Source organism: Hyla sarda, chromosome 1, assembly GCF_029499605.1.
Source record: "Hyla sarda isolate aHylSar1 chromosome 1, aHylSar1.hap1, whole genome shotgun sequence".
Classification (NCBI taxonomy): Eukaryota; Metazoa; Chordata; class Amphibia; order Anura; family Hylidae; genus Hyla; species Hyla sarda.
The window spans coordinates 394887321-394905901 of NC_079189.1; the positions used below are offsets into that span (position 1 = coordinate 394887321).

The 18581-nt window shown below is 45.9% G+C and overlaps 1 protein-coding gene across 16 annotated transcripts in view; it reads left to right on the forward strand.

The window, feature by feature from the left end:
- The window catches only part of RNF212B (ring finger protein 212B), a 465717-nt gene that overhangs the window by 48554 nt on the left and 398582 nt on the right, over positions 1-18581 (forward strand). For all 16 annotated transcript variants that reach the window (XR_008845195.1, XR_008845189.1, XR_008845186.1 and 13 more), the window contains one exon: positions 16685-16786. Coding sequence is in view for 10 of the 16 variants with exons in the window: in XM_056526195.1 (XP_056382170.1) it covers positions 16685-16786 (102 nt within the window). In the remaining 6 variants the exon portion in view is untranslated. The remainder of the gene's footprint in view (positions 1-16684; positions 16787-18581) is intronic.

Here is an 18581-nt window from a genome sequence, read left to right on the forward strand (position 1 = left end):
TGGGAGTTGTAGTTTTGCAACAGCTGGAGGCACACTGGTTGGAAAATACTGAGTTTGGTAATAGAACCTATTACCTAACTCGGTATTTCCCAACCAGTGTGCCTCCAGCTGTTGCAGAACTACAACTCTCAGCATGTACTGATTGCCAAAGGGGATGCTGGGAGATGTAGTTATGCAACAGCTGGAGGCACGCAAGTACAACTCCCAGCATGCCGAGACAGCCATTTGCTGTTCCTGAATGCTGGGAGTTGTAGTTTTGCAAGATTTAGAGGGGTTCAGGCTGGAGATCACTGACAGTGGTCTCTAAACTGTGACCCTCCAGATGTTGCAAAACTACAAATCTCAGCATGCTAAGACAGCAAACTCCTGTCTGGACATGCTGGGAGTTGTAGTTTTGTAATATCTGGAGGGCTACAGTTTAGAGACCACTGTCAGTGATCTCCAGCCTGAACCCCTCTAAATCTTGCAAAACTACAACTCCCAGCATGCCAACACAGCAAACAGCTGTCAAGGCATGGTGGGATTTGTAGTTTTGCAACATCTGGAGGGCGACAGTTTAGAGACCACTCTCTAAACTGTCGCCCTGCAGATGTTGCTAGGCAACAGACTCCTGGACACGCGGCGTCATACTCACCTCCACCGCCGCCGTGATCACAGCCGCCGCCGGGTAAGTGACCGCCGCTGCCGCCGCCGCTACTACACGGTTCCCCCCGCTGTGCCCGGTGCACCGATGGGTGGGCATAGCGGGGGGAACCGAACTTTAACCCCCCCGCCCCCCAGTCTGCTATTGGTCGGCCACTCCGCCGATCAGTAGCAGGGATAGGAGGGGTGGCAACCCTGCCACCTCACTCCTATCTCTTCAAGGGGGATCGAGGGTGTCTTGGACACCCCCGATCCCCCTTATTTTATCGCGGCGCCGTTGATGGGCAGGGGGAGAGCGCTTCCCCTGCAAACACCGTAGATGCCGTGATCAGAACTGATCACGGCATCTATGGGGTTAATGCTGCCGGGACCGGCGCGATCGCGGCCCCGGCAGCTGCGGTGGGACTCCGGCTGTGATTGACAGCTGAGTCCCACCCGCTATCTCCTGCGCTGCCCGCGGCAGAGCAGGAGGTCGCTTGGACGTATGCATACGTCCATTTGCGCCAACGTGTAATTCGCCTGGACGTATGCATACGTCCAATAGCGGGAAGGGGTTAATGATATTGTCCCTGTAGGTAACTACCAATGCAAAAGTTGTAATTATTGTAAACTGAACAATGGTCTAAAAACTATGCGTATAGGACCCGTAACACATACGGTAAATACCCTCATTACTTGTCGCACAAAATATGTAGTGTATGTAATATTTTGCCCGTGCGGCTTTTTCTATGTGGGTAAAACTATCAGACCTCTATTTAATGGCATACGCGAACACATTTATTCTTTACGTACCCGAAAAGGTGCGCCGCGTCTGATTAACCACATAGTTGAAGCGCACGGAGCAAATCCAGAAGCCATATCCTTTGCAGGAATAGAAAGAGTGGAACATAAATCAGGTTTGTCACGTGACAAGTATTTACTCCAGAGAGAAACCTATTGGATTTTAAAAACGGAAGCAACTGGCCCTTTGGGTCTGAATGATCGAGTTGATTTAGCTCCATGTTTTTAAAGTTATTTTTCCACTCAGTTTTGTATTACATGATTTTAACTTCTATAGATGGACTAGTACTATTCTAGTTACCACCCATCTTTTCCGTCACTGACTACGTGTCAGCAGGTGATAGGTTAATAGGAGGTCCTTACCTGTATTTAAAGTCACGTGTTAGTTATTCAGCTCAGGCCAGACGAAGCATGTGTAACATGTGAAACGGTCCCGTTGCCAGACAGCTGTACCCCCTGTACGTCTTTCTCTCCCCATGTATGTGAGTATTAATAAAGAAGAAACAGCTCCGGTGAGTCGACGACTTCTTTCTCGTTCTACTGTTACAAGACTACTGCTTATTATTCGGTCAGAGCACCACCAAAGTTTCACAGAAGCAGCCCAACTAGTTATCCTTTTTCCACCTGTCCCACGTTTACAGACTGAGTAGTGCCGATCTCACCTGTCTATTTTACCCGCAAAAATGGTACAGCTGAAAAGTTCAGATTACGGCGCAAAAAAATAGCCCTCATACCGCCCCATACGCGGAAAAATAAAGTTATTGGGGTCAGAAGATGACAATTTTAAACGTATAAATTTTCCTGCATGTAGTTATGATTTTTTCCAGAAGTACGACAAAATCAAACCTATGCTTTACAACATATCAAAAGTTTTTATATCTGACAGTGCCTATTTAACCCCTTAAGGACCCGGGGTTTTTCTGTTTTTGCATTTTCGTTTTTTCCTCCTTACCTTTAAAAAATCATAACTCTTTCAATTTTGCACCTAAAAATCCATATGATGGCTTATTTTTTGCGCCACCAATTCTACTTTGTAATGACGTCAGTCATTGTACCCAAAAATCTACGGCGAAACGGAAAAAAAAATCATTGTGTGCCAAATTTGAAAAAAAAAAGCCATTTTGTAAATTTTGGGGGCTTCCGTTTCTACACAGTACATTTTTTGGTAAAAATTACACCTAATCTTTATTCTGTAGGTCCATACGATTAAAATGATACCCTACTTATATTGCTTTATTGCTTTCATTAGAAAACTTTCAGTATTTCATACTGAAAAAGCCAGTCAAACTGCCCCCCCCCCCCGCCTTCTGGATTGCATTCAGTCCTTCTGTGAACACTGCTTCGTCCTGGACTTTTTGGAGGGGGGAGGGGCTGTACACACTGCAGACTCATTTGAAGAGAAGGGGAGGGGCAGGAACACTGCTGCCGGGCTCTCACTGATGTCTGCTGTGTGAGAGAGGAAGAAACATTGCATTGCAGACGAAAAAGTAATTGTTTATTACACTTTTTATGTCCCCATAGGGGACTATCTATAGCAATCATTTGATTGCTAATACTGTTCAGTGCTATGCATAGGACATAGCACTGATCAGTATTATCGGCTATCTCCTGCTCTGGTCTGCTCGATCTTAGACCAGAGCAGAAGACGCCGGGAGATGAACGGAGGCAGGTGAGGGGACCTCCGTCCGCCATTACAGATGATCGGATCGCCGCGGCAGCGCTGCGGGCGATCATCATCTATTTTATCATGCGCATTTCCGCAGATCACGGCATCTGAGGGGTTAATGGCGGACATCGGCGCGATCACGCTTGTATGACTCGAGCACCACTCCGATGCTCGCGGTCATACACAGTACGTAAATGTACGTCCTGGTGCGCGAAGTACCTCCAAACCAGGACGTACATTTTACGTCCTTGGTCATTAAGGGGTTAAAATGGGGTCATTTGGGGGGGGGGGGTATATTCTATCACTGTGTTAGCTGTAAATCAATAAGAAATCACTAAATTCTTTTTCCACTTGGCGTTTTTCAGTTTGGGATTTTTTAACCCCTTAAGGACTGAGCCCTTTTTCACCTTAAGGACTCGGCCATTTTTTGCAATTCTGACCACTGTCACTTTAAACATTAAGAACTCTGGAATGCTTTTAGTTATCATTCTGATTCCGAGATTGTTTTTTCGTGACATATTCTACTTTAACATAGTGGTAAAATTTTGTGGTAACTTGCATCCTTTCTTGGTGACAAATCCCAAAATTTGATGGAAAATTAGAAAATTTTGCATTTTTCTAACTTTGAAGCTCTCTGCTTGTAAGGAAAATGGATATTCCAAATAATTTTTTTTTATTCACATATACAATATGTCTACTTTATGTTTGCATCATAAAATTTACATGTTTTTACTTTTGGAAGACACCAGAGGGCTTCAAAGTTCAGCAGCAATTTTCCAATTTTTCACAAAATTTTGAAACTCTCTTTTTTGCAGGGACCAGGTTTGAAGTGGATTTGAAGGGTCTTCATATTAGAAATACCCCATAAATAACCCTATTATAAAAACTGCGCCCCCCAAAGTATTCAAAATGACATTCAGTCAGCGTTTTAACCCTTTAGGTGTTTCACAGGAATAGCAGCAAAGTGAAAGAGAAAATTCACAATCTTCATTGTTTACACTCGCATGTTCTTGTGGACCCAATTTTTTAATTTTTGCAAGGGGTAAAAAGGAGAAAATTTTTAATTTTTCCTTGTATTTGAAACCCAATTTTTCTCGAGTAAGCACATACGTCATATGTCTATGTTAATTGTTTGGCGGGCGCAGTAGAGGGCTCAGAAGGGAAGGAGCGACAAATGGTTTTTGGGGGGCATGTCACCTTTAGGAAGCCCCTATGGTGCCAGAACAGCAAAAAAAAAAAAACACATGGCATACCATTTTGGAAACCAGACCCCTCGGGGAACATAACAAGGGGTAAAGTGAACCTTAATACCCCACAGGTGATTCACGACTTTTGCATATGTAAAAAAAAAATTTCCCTAAAATGCTTGGTTTCCCAAAAGTTTTACATTTTTAAAAAGGGTAATAGCAGAAAATACCCCCCAAAATTTGAAGCCCAATTTCTCCCGATTCAGAAAACACCCCATATGGGGGTGAAAAGTGCTCTGCTGGTGCACTACAGGTCTCAGAAGAGAAGGAGTCACATTTGGCTTTTTTGAAGGAAATTTTGCTCTGGGGGCATGCCGCATTTAGGAAGCCCCTATGGTGCCAGGACAGCAAAAAAAAAAAACACATGGCATACCATTTTGGAAACAAGACCCCTTGGGGAACGTAACAAGGGGTAAAGTGAACCTTAATACCCCACAGGGGTTTCACAACTTTTGCATTAGTATGGTTTCTACTACTCCCATCATGGAAGTAGTAGTACTACCTAAAAATGTTTAAAAAGAAAAATAGAGAAAAAAAAGTGAAACACACATACACACTTTATTAAAAATGAAAAGTTTATTATAAAAATAAAAATGTCATTAAATAAATTTTTTCCCATCCCTACTGCATCCTTTTCTTACATTTTTTTTATTTTTTTAAATACCGAACACATTTTGAAAAAAAACGCCAAAGGGGCCAAAAATGCAATTTTTACTCAAATGCAAAAATGCCAGAAAAAACGTTAGACGCAGGAAATTGCACTGGCGTTTTTTCATTTTTTTTCAGTGAAAAGTGAATCCTAGCCTAATTCATTTAAAATGTAAATTAAAAACAAAAGAAATGCTTTCAAAATAAAGTGGACATCGGAAAGTATAAGTTTCATAAACTATTTGGCCAGAAAGTATAAATATATGCAACCTATTAGTGTTAAAATAGCTAAAAATCATTTTTTTTTTTTTTTAAATGTCATTTTTTGTATTGTAAAAAATAAACTACAAATGATATCGGCTTTCTTTTACTATTACAAAAAAACAAAGTCAGAATTATCGTGATTGGCAAAATGTTACCAGAGTTATTCTCTAATAAAGTCAGATATCCCCAATTTGAAAAAACAGGCCTGGTCTTTCAGGAACGTAGAGGTTTACTTGTATTGGTCCTTGACCACTTGGGGACGGAGCCCATTATGACCCTAAGGACGGGAGCATTTTTTTTCAAATATGACCTCGATCACTTTATGCATTAATAACTCTGGGATGCTTTTACTTATAAATTTGACTCAGAGATAGTTTTTTCGTGACATATTCAACTTTTTCGATACAGGAAAAATTTAGCATTTTTCTAACTTTGAAGCTCTCTGCTTGAAAGGAAAAGGGACATGTCAAATAAATTACATATTGATTCACATATACAATATGTTAACTTTATGTTTGCATCATAAAGTTGACATGTTTCTACTCTTTGAAGACATCAGAGGGCTTCAAAGTATAGCAGCAATTTTCCAATTTTTACAAATTTTTTTACAAATCAGAATTTTTCAGGGACCAGTTAAGTTTAGAAGTGACTTTGAGGGTCTTTATGTTGGAAATCCCCTATGATGGACCCCATTATGAACCCCCCCCCCTCAAAGTATTCAAAATGACATTCATTAAGTTTGTTAACCCTTTAGGTGTTTCACAGGAATAGCAGCAAAATGGAGGAGAAAAATCAAAATCTCAAATTTTTTACACTAACATGTTATTGTAGCCCCATTGTTTTTATTTTTACAAGGGGTAAAAGGTAAAAAGGCTCCCCAAAACTTGTTATTCATATTCTCTCGAGTAAGGAGATACCTCATATTTGGATGTAAAGTGCTCTGTGGGTGCACTAGAGGGCTCAGAAGGGAAAGATCGACAATGGGATTTTGGAAAGCGAATTTTGCTGAAATGTTTTTTGGGGGGCATGTCGCATTTGGGAAGCCCCCATGATGCCAGAACAGTAAAAAAAAAAATGTAAGGCATACTATTTTGGAAACTACACCCTCAAGGAAGGTAACAAGGGGTAAAGTGAGCCTTAACACCCCACAGGTGACGAACTTTCGTTAAAATGGGACCTAAAAAATAAAAATTTTCAATAAAATGCTGGTGTTACCCCAAATTTTTCATTTTAACAAGGGGTAATAGGAGAAAAAGCCCCCCAAAATGTGTAACCCTATTTCTTCTGAGTATGGAAATACCCCATATGTGGATATGTGCTCTGCGGGGGCAGTACAATGCTCAGAAGAGAAGGAGCGCGTTCACAGTGAATTTTCCGCTGGGAGTTTGAGCTGCGGCAGAAAATTTGCCGCAGCTCAAACTTGTAGAAAGAAACCTACTGTAAACCCGCCCGTGTGAATGTACCCTGAACAGGCTCAGTGTTTTCCAACCAGTGTGCCTTCAACTACAACTAACAACTCCAAGCATGCCCAGACTGTCCAGGCATGCTGGGAGTTGTAGTTCTGCAACATATGAAGGGCCAGATATTGCAGAACTACACTGCCCAGCATCCCTGACTGTCTGGGCATGCTGGGAATTGTAGTTTTGCAACATCTGTATAGTGGTCTCCAAACTGTGCCACTTCAGTGTGAGGAGCATGGAGGAGCATGATGGGTCCACAGACTGCGGCTGGGAGGCAGAGGATACCCCCAGTGGCGCCGCAGTTCTCGAGCGGGAGCGCAGCCCGGATACAGGCCATGCAGCAGGACTCAGGTGAGCAGGCCCGGGAGCCAGGAGCGGGAGTAGGAACTGCTGGATGATCGGTGGTGGCGGGAGAGACCATCCGGCAGCAGCGGCGACATCAGGAGTACGGCCAGAAAGCGCGGCGGAATAGGCTGCAGTGAAGAACGCCGGTAAGTGATCTTCACTGTGGCCTTCTAAAAATTGCATGCTGGGAGTTGTAGTTTTGCAATTTTTAGAAGGCCACAGTGAAGATCACTTACCGGCGTTCTTCACTGCAGCCTATTCCGCCGCGCTTTCTGGCCGTACTCCTGATGTCGCCGCTGCTGCCGGATGGTCTCTCCCGCCACCACCGATCATCCAGCAGTTCCTACTCCCGCTCCTGGCTCCCGGGCCTGCTCACCTGAGTCCTGCTGCATGGCCTGTATCCGGGCTGCGCTCCCGCTCGAGAACTGCGGCGCCACTGGGGGTATCCTCTGCCTCCCAGCCGCAGTCTGTGGACCCATCATGCTCCTCCGTGCACCCTCCTCGCTGCTTCCCTGCTGTCCTGGCGGCCTCTGGTGTCACTGGTGAGCCGGAGCGCGCTTTGCTGGAACTGTCCGCTGGCCTGGAGGAGAAGTTGCTGAACCTGCAGTCTGCGCAGCCGACCCTGCTGCCTCAGGTAGGAGACTGCATCTCCCCCACTGTGCCACCCTTAACCCCTGCTATCCCTCCATCACTGACGGGGATTTCTCACCCCCCTCACTTGCCTCCTTCTCAGCAGTGCCCTCCACATAAAGGGCTTTCACCTGCCCTACAGACTCCCTGGGCTGCTGCTGTGAGGGGGTCTTCTGCCTCCTCTTTCTTCACTCAGGGACTACCTGCTACAGCTACTACCCAGGACTCCCTGCTTGCCCCCCTGGATCACCCTCCTGCTGAGCTGGACTGGGCCTCGCCTCCCCTCCCCTCCGACCACTGGAGGCACCTTGGACTCTCCATCTCCCTGTGCTCCTGCTGCTCTTGCTCCCCGCCCCCCCCCCCCCCCCCCCCCCAGGACTATGGCCTCTGTCCCTCAACCAGCGGGGACCTCCACCTCATCTCCCCAGAGGATCCCTAAAGAGGTGCAGTCTGTTGCTGGCACTTCTCCCCCCTCTGGACGTAGGGTATTGTTGTCTTGGAACAGCCCTCCTGACATGGAGCTGGAATGCTTGGGTGCTTCTGCCCCTACACCGACGCCCTTTAACCTGTCTCAATTTCTGCCGCACTTCCGTTCCAGAGAGGATTTTTGCTCATTAATTTCTGAGGTCAAGGAAGCCTGCAGAGATTAAATTGCTTCCATCCATCAGGATATGCAGCATGGAAGAGACTCATGATTCTACCAGGGTGTATATTGCACAGCTTCAGTCCACCATTGCCTCCCAATCGGAATTCCTCAGTGATATGCATAACCACCTGAAGGACCTCGATAATAGGGGGCGCAGGAACAATATCCCCGAGTGAGGGATCTCCCTGAAGCTACCCGTGATGAGGACCTTCCGGTGACCCTGGAGGCCATCTTTAATATGCTTCCTAGTGAATCTCTGCCTGTCCGGATTAAACTGGTTAGGGCTCATTGGGCCCTCTGTCCCAAGCCTTCCAACGGTCCCCCTAGGGATGTCATCTGCTGTGTTAATGACTACCAGCTCAAGGAAGCTATCATGGCTAAGGCTCGCTCCCTGCAGAACTTTCAATTTGATGGAGCTCCTATTCAGTTGTACCAGGATCTCTCTTGGATTACCTTAAGGAAGAGACGTTTGCTTCAACCTCTTCTGGCTGTTCTCAGACAGCACCGCATCCCCTACCGCTGGAATTTTCCCTTCGCCCTGCAAGCCCGCAAAGATGGACGCTCTGCTGTGTTGAGAGCCTATTTTAACATTCCATCCTTTTGCTCTTCTCTGGATATCCCTGCCCCTCAAGTGGTGGACTGGGGTCTCTTCCCCTCCTCTCCCCCCTGTGTGGCAGCCAGTCCACAATCGGCGGTCTGGTGGGCACAAGAAGGCAGGCCCCTCTTCCCTTTTGCACCCCCATGAAATGAGGGCTAGGGGCTTGCGGATGTTCCCTTGCTATTGGCGGACTTTGTCCTACTCTCCTGTTTGACCACGAGTTGCCTTCCTTATTCATGCTGTGGTTTCTATTTAATTGTAATGCATACTTTTAGGTGGTCACTTTTTTTCTTGCAGTCTTTGGCATGGCCTAGTGGGGTGGATCCTTCCGAGCTGGTTTGTCCTTTCTCTGGTGATGGCCTCTCATCTCCCCACTGAGGCCTTCTCAAATACCATGATTCCCCAGTGGGGTTATTACACATTACTCATGTTCTTAATTTGTGCCTCCTCCTTGGCCTTGTGGTCATGGGTTACCTCCTTGATTGGTTGTTGTCTTCCTGTATTTGTTTGTCTTTGCCTGAGGATTTTGTCTTGTCTTGTGCAATATGTCTCGTCCTTCGTTTCCCGTTCATGTCCTGCTCTCCCTCTTTTTTTTCTATTTTAGATTTCTGATAGGGGCCTTGTCTCCTCCTGACACCTACCGACCTAGTTGGAGCTCCTGGCTGTGGGAATTCCCTTCTCATCCCTGGGAGAGTGCATTCTCTCTTCTAGCGTTTTCTCCCTTTTCTTGCCTTGACCATGTCTAAGTGTGTCTCTCTGAATGTAAAGGGCCTCAACTCCCCCCCCCCCTAAGAGGTGTCTCTTGCAATGGGAGTTGATCTTACAGCAGGCCGACATAGTTTTCCTTCAGGAAACACACTTTGACCGCTCTGGCTCGAGCTTTCCAATTCCTACACCATCTTTACCCCCTTGCCTATTCGGCCTCTTCTGATAGGAAGACGGCCGGAGTGGAAATCTTTAATCTCCAGGAGGTGCCCTGTCCAAGTCTCCACCTCCTACCCGGGAATTGCAAATACAAATTCGTGACCTTGAAGCTACCTTGCTCGTAGACCCTTCCCTTCCGGCTACTGAGGCGTCTGGTCGCGGCACGTGTCCAACTGGGTGAGCTTGCGCTCCTCTATGCCAAAGATTCTATGAGAAGGGTAACAAGGCCCACTCCATGCTAGCTAGACGTTTGAGAGATCGTGCTGCGGCCAGGACACCCTCGGCTCTGAGGGACCCTCTGGTACTCTTCACTATCACCCTGATGCTATTTCTCGCCTCTTTCGGGACTATTATTCAAAGCTTTACTCTCTTCCTTCTCAGCTCCCCTCTGATGCTTTCCTGGACTCCTTTCTGTCGGAGTGCCATTTGCCGTCCCTCACAGCGACTGATCGGGCTACTTTGAACGCTCCGATCATGCTTAAGGAGGTCACGGAAGTTTTAAAGTCCCTCCCTTCGGGGGCGTTCCCCGGGTCCAGATGGTTTCACCTATTTGTACTATAAGTCTTTCGCTCCTTTAGTTCTTCCTTATCTTGTACGCCTATTTAACTTTCATGGGGGGAGGGGTTCCCCCAGTCCCTTTTACACTCCCTGCTTACCCTTATTCTTAAACCGGGTAAGTACCCGCATGACTTTTCCAGTTATAGGCCCATAGCCTTGCTTAACACCGATCTTAAACTGTTCTCAAAAATGTTGTCAGCTCGCCTTGGTTGTCTCCTCCCCTCTCTCATTCATAAGTATCAAGTGGGTTTTATTCACTGCCGACAGGGGGGTGACAACACAAGGCGGTTAGTTGGCTTGATTGATTTGGTTAACCGATGGTCTGAGCAGGCTGTTGTTCTTAGTCTGGATGCTGAAAAGGCCTTTGACAGGCTAGGCTGGCCTTTTCTCTTTGCTACTCTCAAGAAATGTGGTATTACGGGTTCCTTCCTCACAGCGCTGCGGGGTCTCTACTCTTCCCCTACTGCCTCTCTTAAACTTCCTCATGCCTCCTCTTCTTCTTTCCCTCTGTTTAATGGAACTAGGCCGGGGTGTCCACTGTCTCCCCTTATTTTTGCTTTATGTATCGAGCCTCTTGCTGCCTTGATCCGGGGGAACGTGGACATCTCTGGCATTGCTCTCCATGACAAGGAATTTAAATCTGCCTTTTTGCTGACGATGTTCTTCTTACTCTCACTAGACCTGTGACCTATCTTCCGAATCTCTATAGAGTCCTCCACGATTATGGTACTGTCTCTGGTTATAAGATTAATCTCTCTAAAACGGAGGTTCTGCCCTTGAATCTTCCTCCTCCTCTTGCTGCCCAGCTGCGTGCTTCGTACTATTTTCGCTGGTCTCCCTCTGCCATTACTTTTCATGGGGTTCATCTCACTCCTAGCTACGTCTCTCTCTACTCTGCTAATTATTACCCTCTTTTTTTCCCGACATCTTCGGTCGCTTATGGATAAGTAGCGATCCCAATATATTTCCTTTTTTCGGTTGGATTGCGGCGGATAAGATGAGTTTACTCCCCAAGTTGCTTTATTTTTTTTGAAACGTTGCCTATTTGCGTACCGCTAGCTGTCCTGCGTGCGTTTCAATCCACTATTTCCCGTTTTATCTGGGACGGTAAGAGGCATCACTTCCCAATGTCGGTTATGCTGGCAAGCCGTAATATGGGGGGGATTTATCGGTGCCGGATGTAACTAAGTACTATTGGGCCGCTCATTTGCGCCATTTAGCTGCTTGGGCCACCTATCATGCCTACAGCCGCTGGAGAAGCTGTGGTTGGCTTCCTTCCATCCTAAAACATTTCTCTGGAGCGCTCTTCCTCCAGCGGTTCCCTCTGGCACACTGCTCGGACCCATGTCCTTCTCCAGATACGTCTGGGGATATTGCTCTAGGAAATTCCAGCTTTTCTCCCATGTATCTCCCCTCTGGTCATTTCTCTACCACCCTGCTTCCCCCCGGGCCTGACGTCCTTAATGGTTAGGGAATGGGGGGGTAGGGGTCTCTTTTGCTTGGCAGATCTAGTCGACCCTCTCTCGTGTACTCTCCTATCCTTTGAGAACCTGGTTTCCCGGTTTGGTCTCCCCTCCTCCGACCGACTTCATTATCTCCAGCTTGGGCATTTATGCAGTCAACCCTGGGCACTCTTGTGGTTTCTATGCCTACTGCCTTTGAGCGGTTATGCCGTTCGGGGCCACAGGCAAAGGGTCTCCTATAAGACATCTATTCCATTATAAACACTCCCTTGGTCGGGGACACCCCGTCTCATCGTTATGAGTTGCTGGGAGGAAGTCTTGAACACCACTACAACCCTACCTCAGTGGAGAATTATATGGGAACGGGCTTCTAAGGCCTATATTTGCACAGCTTATAAAGAAACGCAATTTAAGATATCAATGGGTTGGTACCATACCCCTGCTTTGCTAAATAGATTGAACCTGAATATCCCGCCTCAGTGCAGGCGTTGTGGGGTGGGGTTGGGTACAGTCTTCCACATATTTTGGTCTTGCTCTCTGATAGTTCCTTATTAGGAAGTGGTGGGGAAGCTAGTGGCGGATGTACTGGGGACTCGAGTTCCCTTAGACCCCCTGATATAAGTTGTTTATGCACATTGTCTTGGCGGCGAAGACTCTCATTGCAAAATGTTGGAAGCGCACTCTGCCTCCCTCAGAGATGGCTCTGCTGGCAAGGATTAGGGAGATTCACTCCCTTGAATCCCTTACAGCCTCCCTTAATAATACCCTACCTTTGTTTCTGTCTGTGTGGGAACCCTGGGATAGTTTTGTGGACAGGCAACTCCCTTAGCTTCCCCCTTCCTTGTGTTGGTTGCCTTGCCTTAACCATCTCTCTCTCCCCCCCCCCCCCCCCCCCCGTCCTTATTTTCTCCCTCTCTTGGTCCCCTTGTCTTTTGTGTATTGTGGGGTCCTTGTCTGTTTTGTCCTGTTGGGATTTATTTCCCTTACTTACCTTTAATTTTCTGTTGGAGCGTTCCTCTGATGAGACACTGAGTAGCCTTCCTGGGTTTATCCTGGGCTCTTTTGATTGCCTAAGCACTGTTTTGTTTGACGATACCCGAATGTCTGATCTGTTATGAACCTCTTGTATCTCATTGATGTTTCATGAAGCGATTCTGTTTTTGTATTTTAACCTTTTGAAATCTTTAATAAAAATTTACAGTTAAAAAAAACAAAAACAAAACTATAATCTCACTTTTATTTTTCCATACACAGACTCATATAAGGGCTTGTTTTTTGCTAAACCAATTGTACTTTTTAATGACACTAGGGATCAACCGATATCGATTTTTTTAGGACCGATACCGATAATCAGTCACCTTTCAGGCTGATATTCAGGCCGATATTCCGGTATAAGTTATCAGCTATTTCAGCCCCCCCCGACGGGGCATAAGCCGTTGCAGATCAATGATTTAAGGTGGGCGCATGAATTTCAGTGGCTTTTGCAGTGCCAGAGACCGCCCCCGCTGCCCGCTTCTCTCCCCTTGCCTGTCCTGAGTCTAACCACCACAGTTGCCCCATCGCCTCCCCCCCCCCATCCTTTGCCCACATACCGCTGCCCAATTGCCACCCCCCCATCCTATGGCCACCTGCTGCTGCCCCATCGCCTCCCCCCCATCCTCTGCCCACATACCGCCGCCGACCCCATCACCTCCCCCCATCCTTGGTGTTATAATTACCTGTTCACGGTGGTCCGCGATCCTTCTGGCTCCGGCAGCATCCTGCGCTGTCACTGTGCGCACTGACCGTGATGTCGCATTGGGGACGTCACTCGTCATTACGCAGCGCACCGCAATAGCGCCGGAGCCAGAGGGATCGCGGACCCCCGGGAACAGGTAATTATAACACAGAGGATGGGGGGAGGCGATGGGGCGGCAGTGGTATGTTGGCAGAGGATGGGGGGAGGCAATGGGGCAGCGGTGGCGATGGTCGTCTCTGGCCGGGGGCGGGGCATTATCGGCATATCGGCAAGGTAATTGCCGATACCAATAATGTCCAAAACCGCGATTATCGGCCGTTAATATCGACCAAGCCGATTGTCGGTCGATCCCTAAATGACACCTTTTATTTTTTCATAACATTCTCCAAAACAAAAATATTGGTAAGGTGAAATTGAAACAAAAAAAGAGAATTTTGCTAATTTGTTGGCTTTCTTTTTTACCTCGTGGTCATGCTAACAACTTTTATTACTTTTATTTTTTTTTTGGTCCCTTAGGAGACTTCTAGAAGGAATCATTAGATTTCTCATACAGATTAATCGCAAGGAGGGTTCCAATGGAAAAAGAAACCGGGATTCTTCTGCACGATCCGTGAAAGGAAATTCGCATGCAGCAGTAGGTTAAAACACTTGATCCATTTATTTCATATAGCCAGTAAAAAAAAAAGTGTTTTAACCAGCTACTGCATGCGAATTTCCTTTCACGGATCGCGCCAAAGAATCCCGGTTTCTTTTTCCAATGGAACCCTCCTTGCGATGCATCCCAGTTCGGCAGGAGACACCCGACTGCTGAAAATCCGGGTGACTGCACCGTCAACCAATGCTGCTTCTGGTGGTTGTGTCTGTCACACAACCAAAGAAGGTGAGCAGTTCTGATTTTATCCCTTAACCCCTTAAAGACGCAGGATTTTTCAGTTTTTGCATTTTTGTTTTTTTTCTCCTTACCTTTTTAAAAATCATAACCCTTTTAATTGTCCACCTAAAAATCCATATTATGGCTAATTTTTTTGCGTCATCAATTCTACTTTGCAGTGACATTAGTCATTTTACCCAAACATCCACGGCAAAACGGAAAAAATAATAATTGTGCGACAAAATCGAAGAAAAAATTCAATTTTGTAACTTTTGGGGGCTTCCGTTTCTACACAGTGCATATTTCGGTAAAAATGACACCTTATCATTATTTTGTAGGTCCATACGGTTAAAATGGTACCCTACTTATATAGGTTTCATTTTGTCGTACTTCTGGAAAAAATCATAACTACATGCAGGAAAATTTGTACGTTTAAAAATGTCCTCTTCTGACCTATAACTTTTTTATTTTTCCATGTACAGGGCGGTATGAAGGCTCATTTTTTTTGCCGTGATCTGAAGTTTTTTATCAGTACCACTTTTGTTTTGATCGGACTTTTTGATCACTTTTTATTCATTTTTTAATGGTATAAAAAGTGACCAAAAATACGCTTTTTTGGACTTTGGAATTTTTTTACGTGTACGCCATTGACCGTGCGGTTTCATTAACGATATATTTTTATAGTTTGGACATTTACGCACACGGTGATACCACATATTTTTATTTACACTGTTTTTTTGTTTTTTTATGGGAAAAGGGGGGTGATTCAAACTTTTATTAGGGAAGGGGTTAAATGACCTTTGTTAACACTTTTTTTAAACTTTTTTTTTGCAGTGTTATAGCTCCCATAGGGACCTATAACACTGCACACACTGATCTTTTACACAGATCACTGGCGTGTCTTAACACGCCTGTGATCAGTGTTATCGGCGCTTGACTGCTCCTGCCTGGATGTCAGGCAGGTAAGGGCCCTCCCGGTGTCCTGTAAGCCGTTCGGGACGCCGCGATTTCACCGCGGCTGTCCCGAACAGCCCGACTGACCTGGCTTAATTTCACTTTCACTTCAGACGCGGCGGTCAGCTTTGATCGTCGTGTCTGAAGGGTTAATGCATGGCATCACTGCGATCGGTGATGTCCTGTATTAGCCGCGGGTCTCAGCCGTTGATGGCCGCCGGGACCAACCTGATATGACACTGCGTGACCCCGCAGCATATCGCGGGAGTCGGTGGAGGACGTAAAAATACATCCTTCATCGTTAAGGGGTTAAAGCTACAACCACTGCTTTGATATACTATTCCATGAGAAGCTCTGCTGTTTTTCCAGACATACCACTCATACAGATTAATGCAGTTCTTTTGAACTTCATTGATCTGTGTGCTCTGCCCTCCATTGAAAGAGCCTGGTCCAGCCAGGTCAATGACAGAGCTACGGGACCAGGGTAGCAGAGGTAAGCCCTCCGGCTACCTCTACAGTGGATCAACCCCCACTGCCACCCCCCCACTAGCCCACCAGGGAGCATTCACATGTCCCTTTAGATGCCACTGTCAGCTTAGACAGCGGCAATCTAAAGGGTTAATAGCCTCCACATGTGGCGATTTCCACATGCTGGACATGAGCGGCGGCCCCCAGCTACTAAAATCAGCTGGGGCCTGCAGAGTATGGAGCAGACTCAAGTCAGGAGTCCGCTCCATACACTCCTCTAAGCGCCGCCGTGCAATAGCTGGAGGGACAAAAATATACACATTTTTTTAATCAATTCATATTACAAATATACATACTGTATAATAGTATTATCTTCATTATATGAAAAGTTTTTTCAAATGTCAGGTACACTTTAACAGAGATGAGCATGGGACTAATCTCCAGTTGCTACAGGCACATGTACATTGTGCTGGTAAAGCCTAGGACAGTATAGATCTCATTTCACTTCTTATCTGCAACAAAACTAGTTGCATTATCCTCAGCTTTATTAGCATGTCTGTCTAGCCACTAAAGATGAGTCTTGGACTCATCTTATTGTTAGATTTGGCTATGCTGACGTTATAGTGGCCCAAACATGCTGTGTTTGTGATTGGAAAAATAACCTGATTTAAACAAAGAATGATAAATACTCCCCTTTTGTAATGTCGAAATATTTTCCCTACTTTGTACTGAATATTTCAACTGCATACATGATCAATCTAAGTTTTTATTTTTTTTTGTAGGTATGGACTGGTTCCACTGTAATGTGTGCCATACACGTCAGGAGACAACTTTTTACGTCACTAGCTGTGGACATATTCTTTGCAAGACATGCATCACAGAAGGTGTATTTCATATATTGCTTATTAACCTAAGGAAACCTCTGCGTCAAAACCGTTCTGACTACCTGCACTGGCCCTGTGATACACCCCACCCTTCATAAATAATCATATTCCTCTCTTCAGCATGTCGCCATTAGGTACTGTGGGGGAGATTTATCAAAACCTGTCCAGAGGCAAAGTTGATAAGGTGCCCATAGCAACCAATGAGATGGCTTCGTAAATTTTTTAAAATGCCTCTAAAAAAAAAAAGAAGCGATCTGATTGGTTGCTATGGGCAACTCAGCAACTTTTCCTCTGGACAGGTTTCGATAAATCTCCCCGTGTCCTTTTCATTACGGTACTTAAGAGTACTATGGTGGAAAAACTTTTTTTTTAATCAACTGGTGCCAGAAAGTTAAACAGATTTGTAGATTCAGCTGCTGTATACTACAAAGGAAGTTGAGTTGTTCTTTTCTGTCTGACCACAGTGCTCTCTGCAGACACCTCTGTTCATGTCAGGAACTTTTCAGAGTAGTAGCAAATCCCAATAGCTAACCTTACCTGCCCTGGACAGTTCCTGACATGGACAGAGGTGTCAGGAGAGAGCACTGTGGTCAGACAGAAAAAAACTACAAAGAACTCCGTTTCCTCCAGAACATACAACAGTTGATAAATACTGGAAGAATTAAGGTTTTTTAACAGAAGTCATTTACAAATCTGTTTTAACTTTCTATAACCAGTTGATTTGCGATGACAAAGACACAGCAGGTATTGGCACCTTGCGGAATAAAGGAATGGGAATATATATGAAGGAGGGTGTATTACGGGGTGTGTCATCTGAGCTGAGTAAGGATATGTTCATATGTGGCACCAGTTGATTTAAAAAAAAATGTTTCTCTATCGGCTCCATTGGGGGACACAGACCTTGGGTTTATGCTGTTGTTGCTAGGAGACTTGACACTAAGGAAATCAAAAAGTCGGCTCCTCCCAGCAGGATATACCCGCCTACAGAGAATGAGGTAATCAGTTTAAGCTTAGTGTCGCAGGAGATGGACACTAGTCTGGGGTTCTCCCCAGACTTGGTCTAACATTTTTTTATTTTTATAGAATAGGGACATTTAGTTTTTCTTATTCCCTTTTATTTTCCTGTTTTCAGGTGGGGACTCATGCACATAGCGTTCACTGTTTCCCCATTTGCGATTGAGGGGGTACAAGCATCGTGGATGTACTGTCAACCCCCACTTGCCCGGCATGATGCAGGTGACAAAAAGCTGGCTGAAGACTTCATGACTGAAGACTTCATTAGGTAAGTTCTTCAGATTGAGGTGAGTATTCCCCTTCTCCCTTTTTTTTCTTTCAGGTGTCTGGGGCTTGCAACCTCTGGAGAACCCCTGTTTTGGTCCCAATCCTTTTTATTGTTTCTAGTTGGGTTTCCTATTGGGCAAGGGCTCCCTAACGCTATTGGGGGAACTCAGGGGGTTAGTATCAGTGGTGTAGGACTGTTCATTTTCATTCACTGGGCAGTCTTTCTTTATTCAGCAGCCGCGGCTGCCTTCTCTATGGGTGTTTTTTCTTCTGTGCTCCAGCCGCGTGCTGTGCGGCGTGGCCGGGGCGCAGTTTACTTTCGTTTTCACAGCGGCTCGCTGCGCCGGCACTTCGCCCCCGGCGGGATTCTTCCCCGGCAGTATTCGCGCCCTAGGGAGAGCGCAAATCTCTTCAGCCAATCAGAGCTGTGCGGGGGACTGGAGGCCAATCAGAGGTGCTCCAGTCTATCCCGGCCCCTCTCTTCTGATTGGTCCTGCTGTCCCTGCTTTTCTCA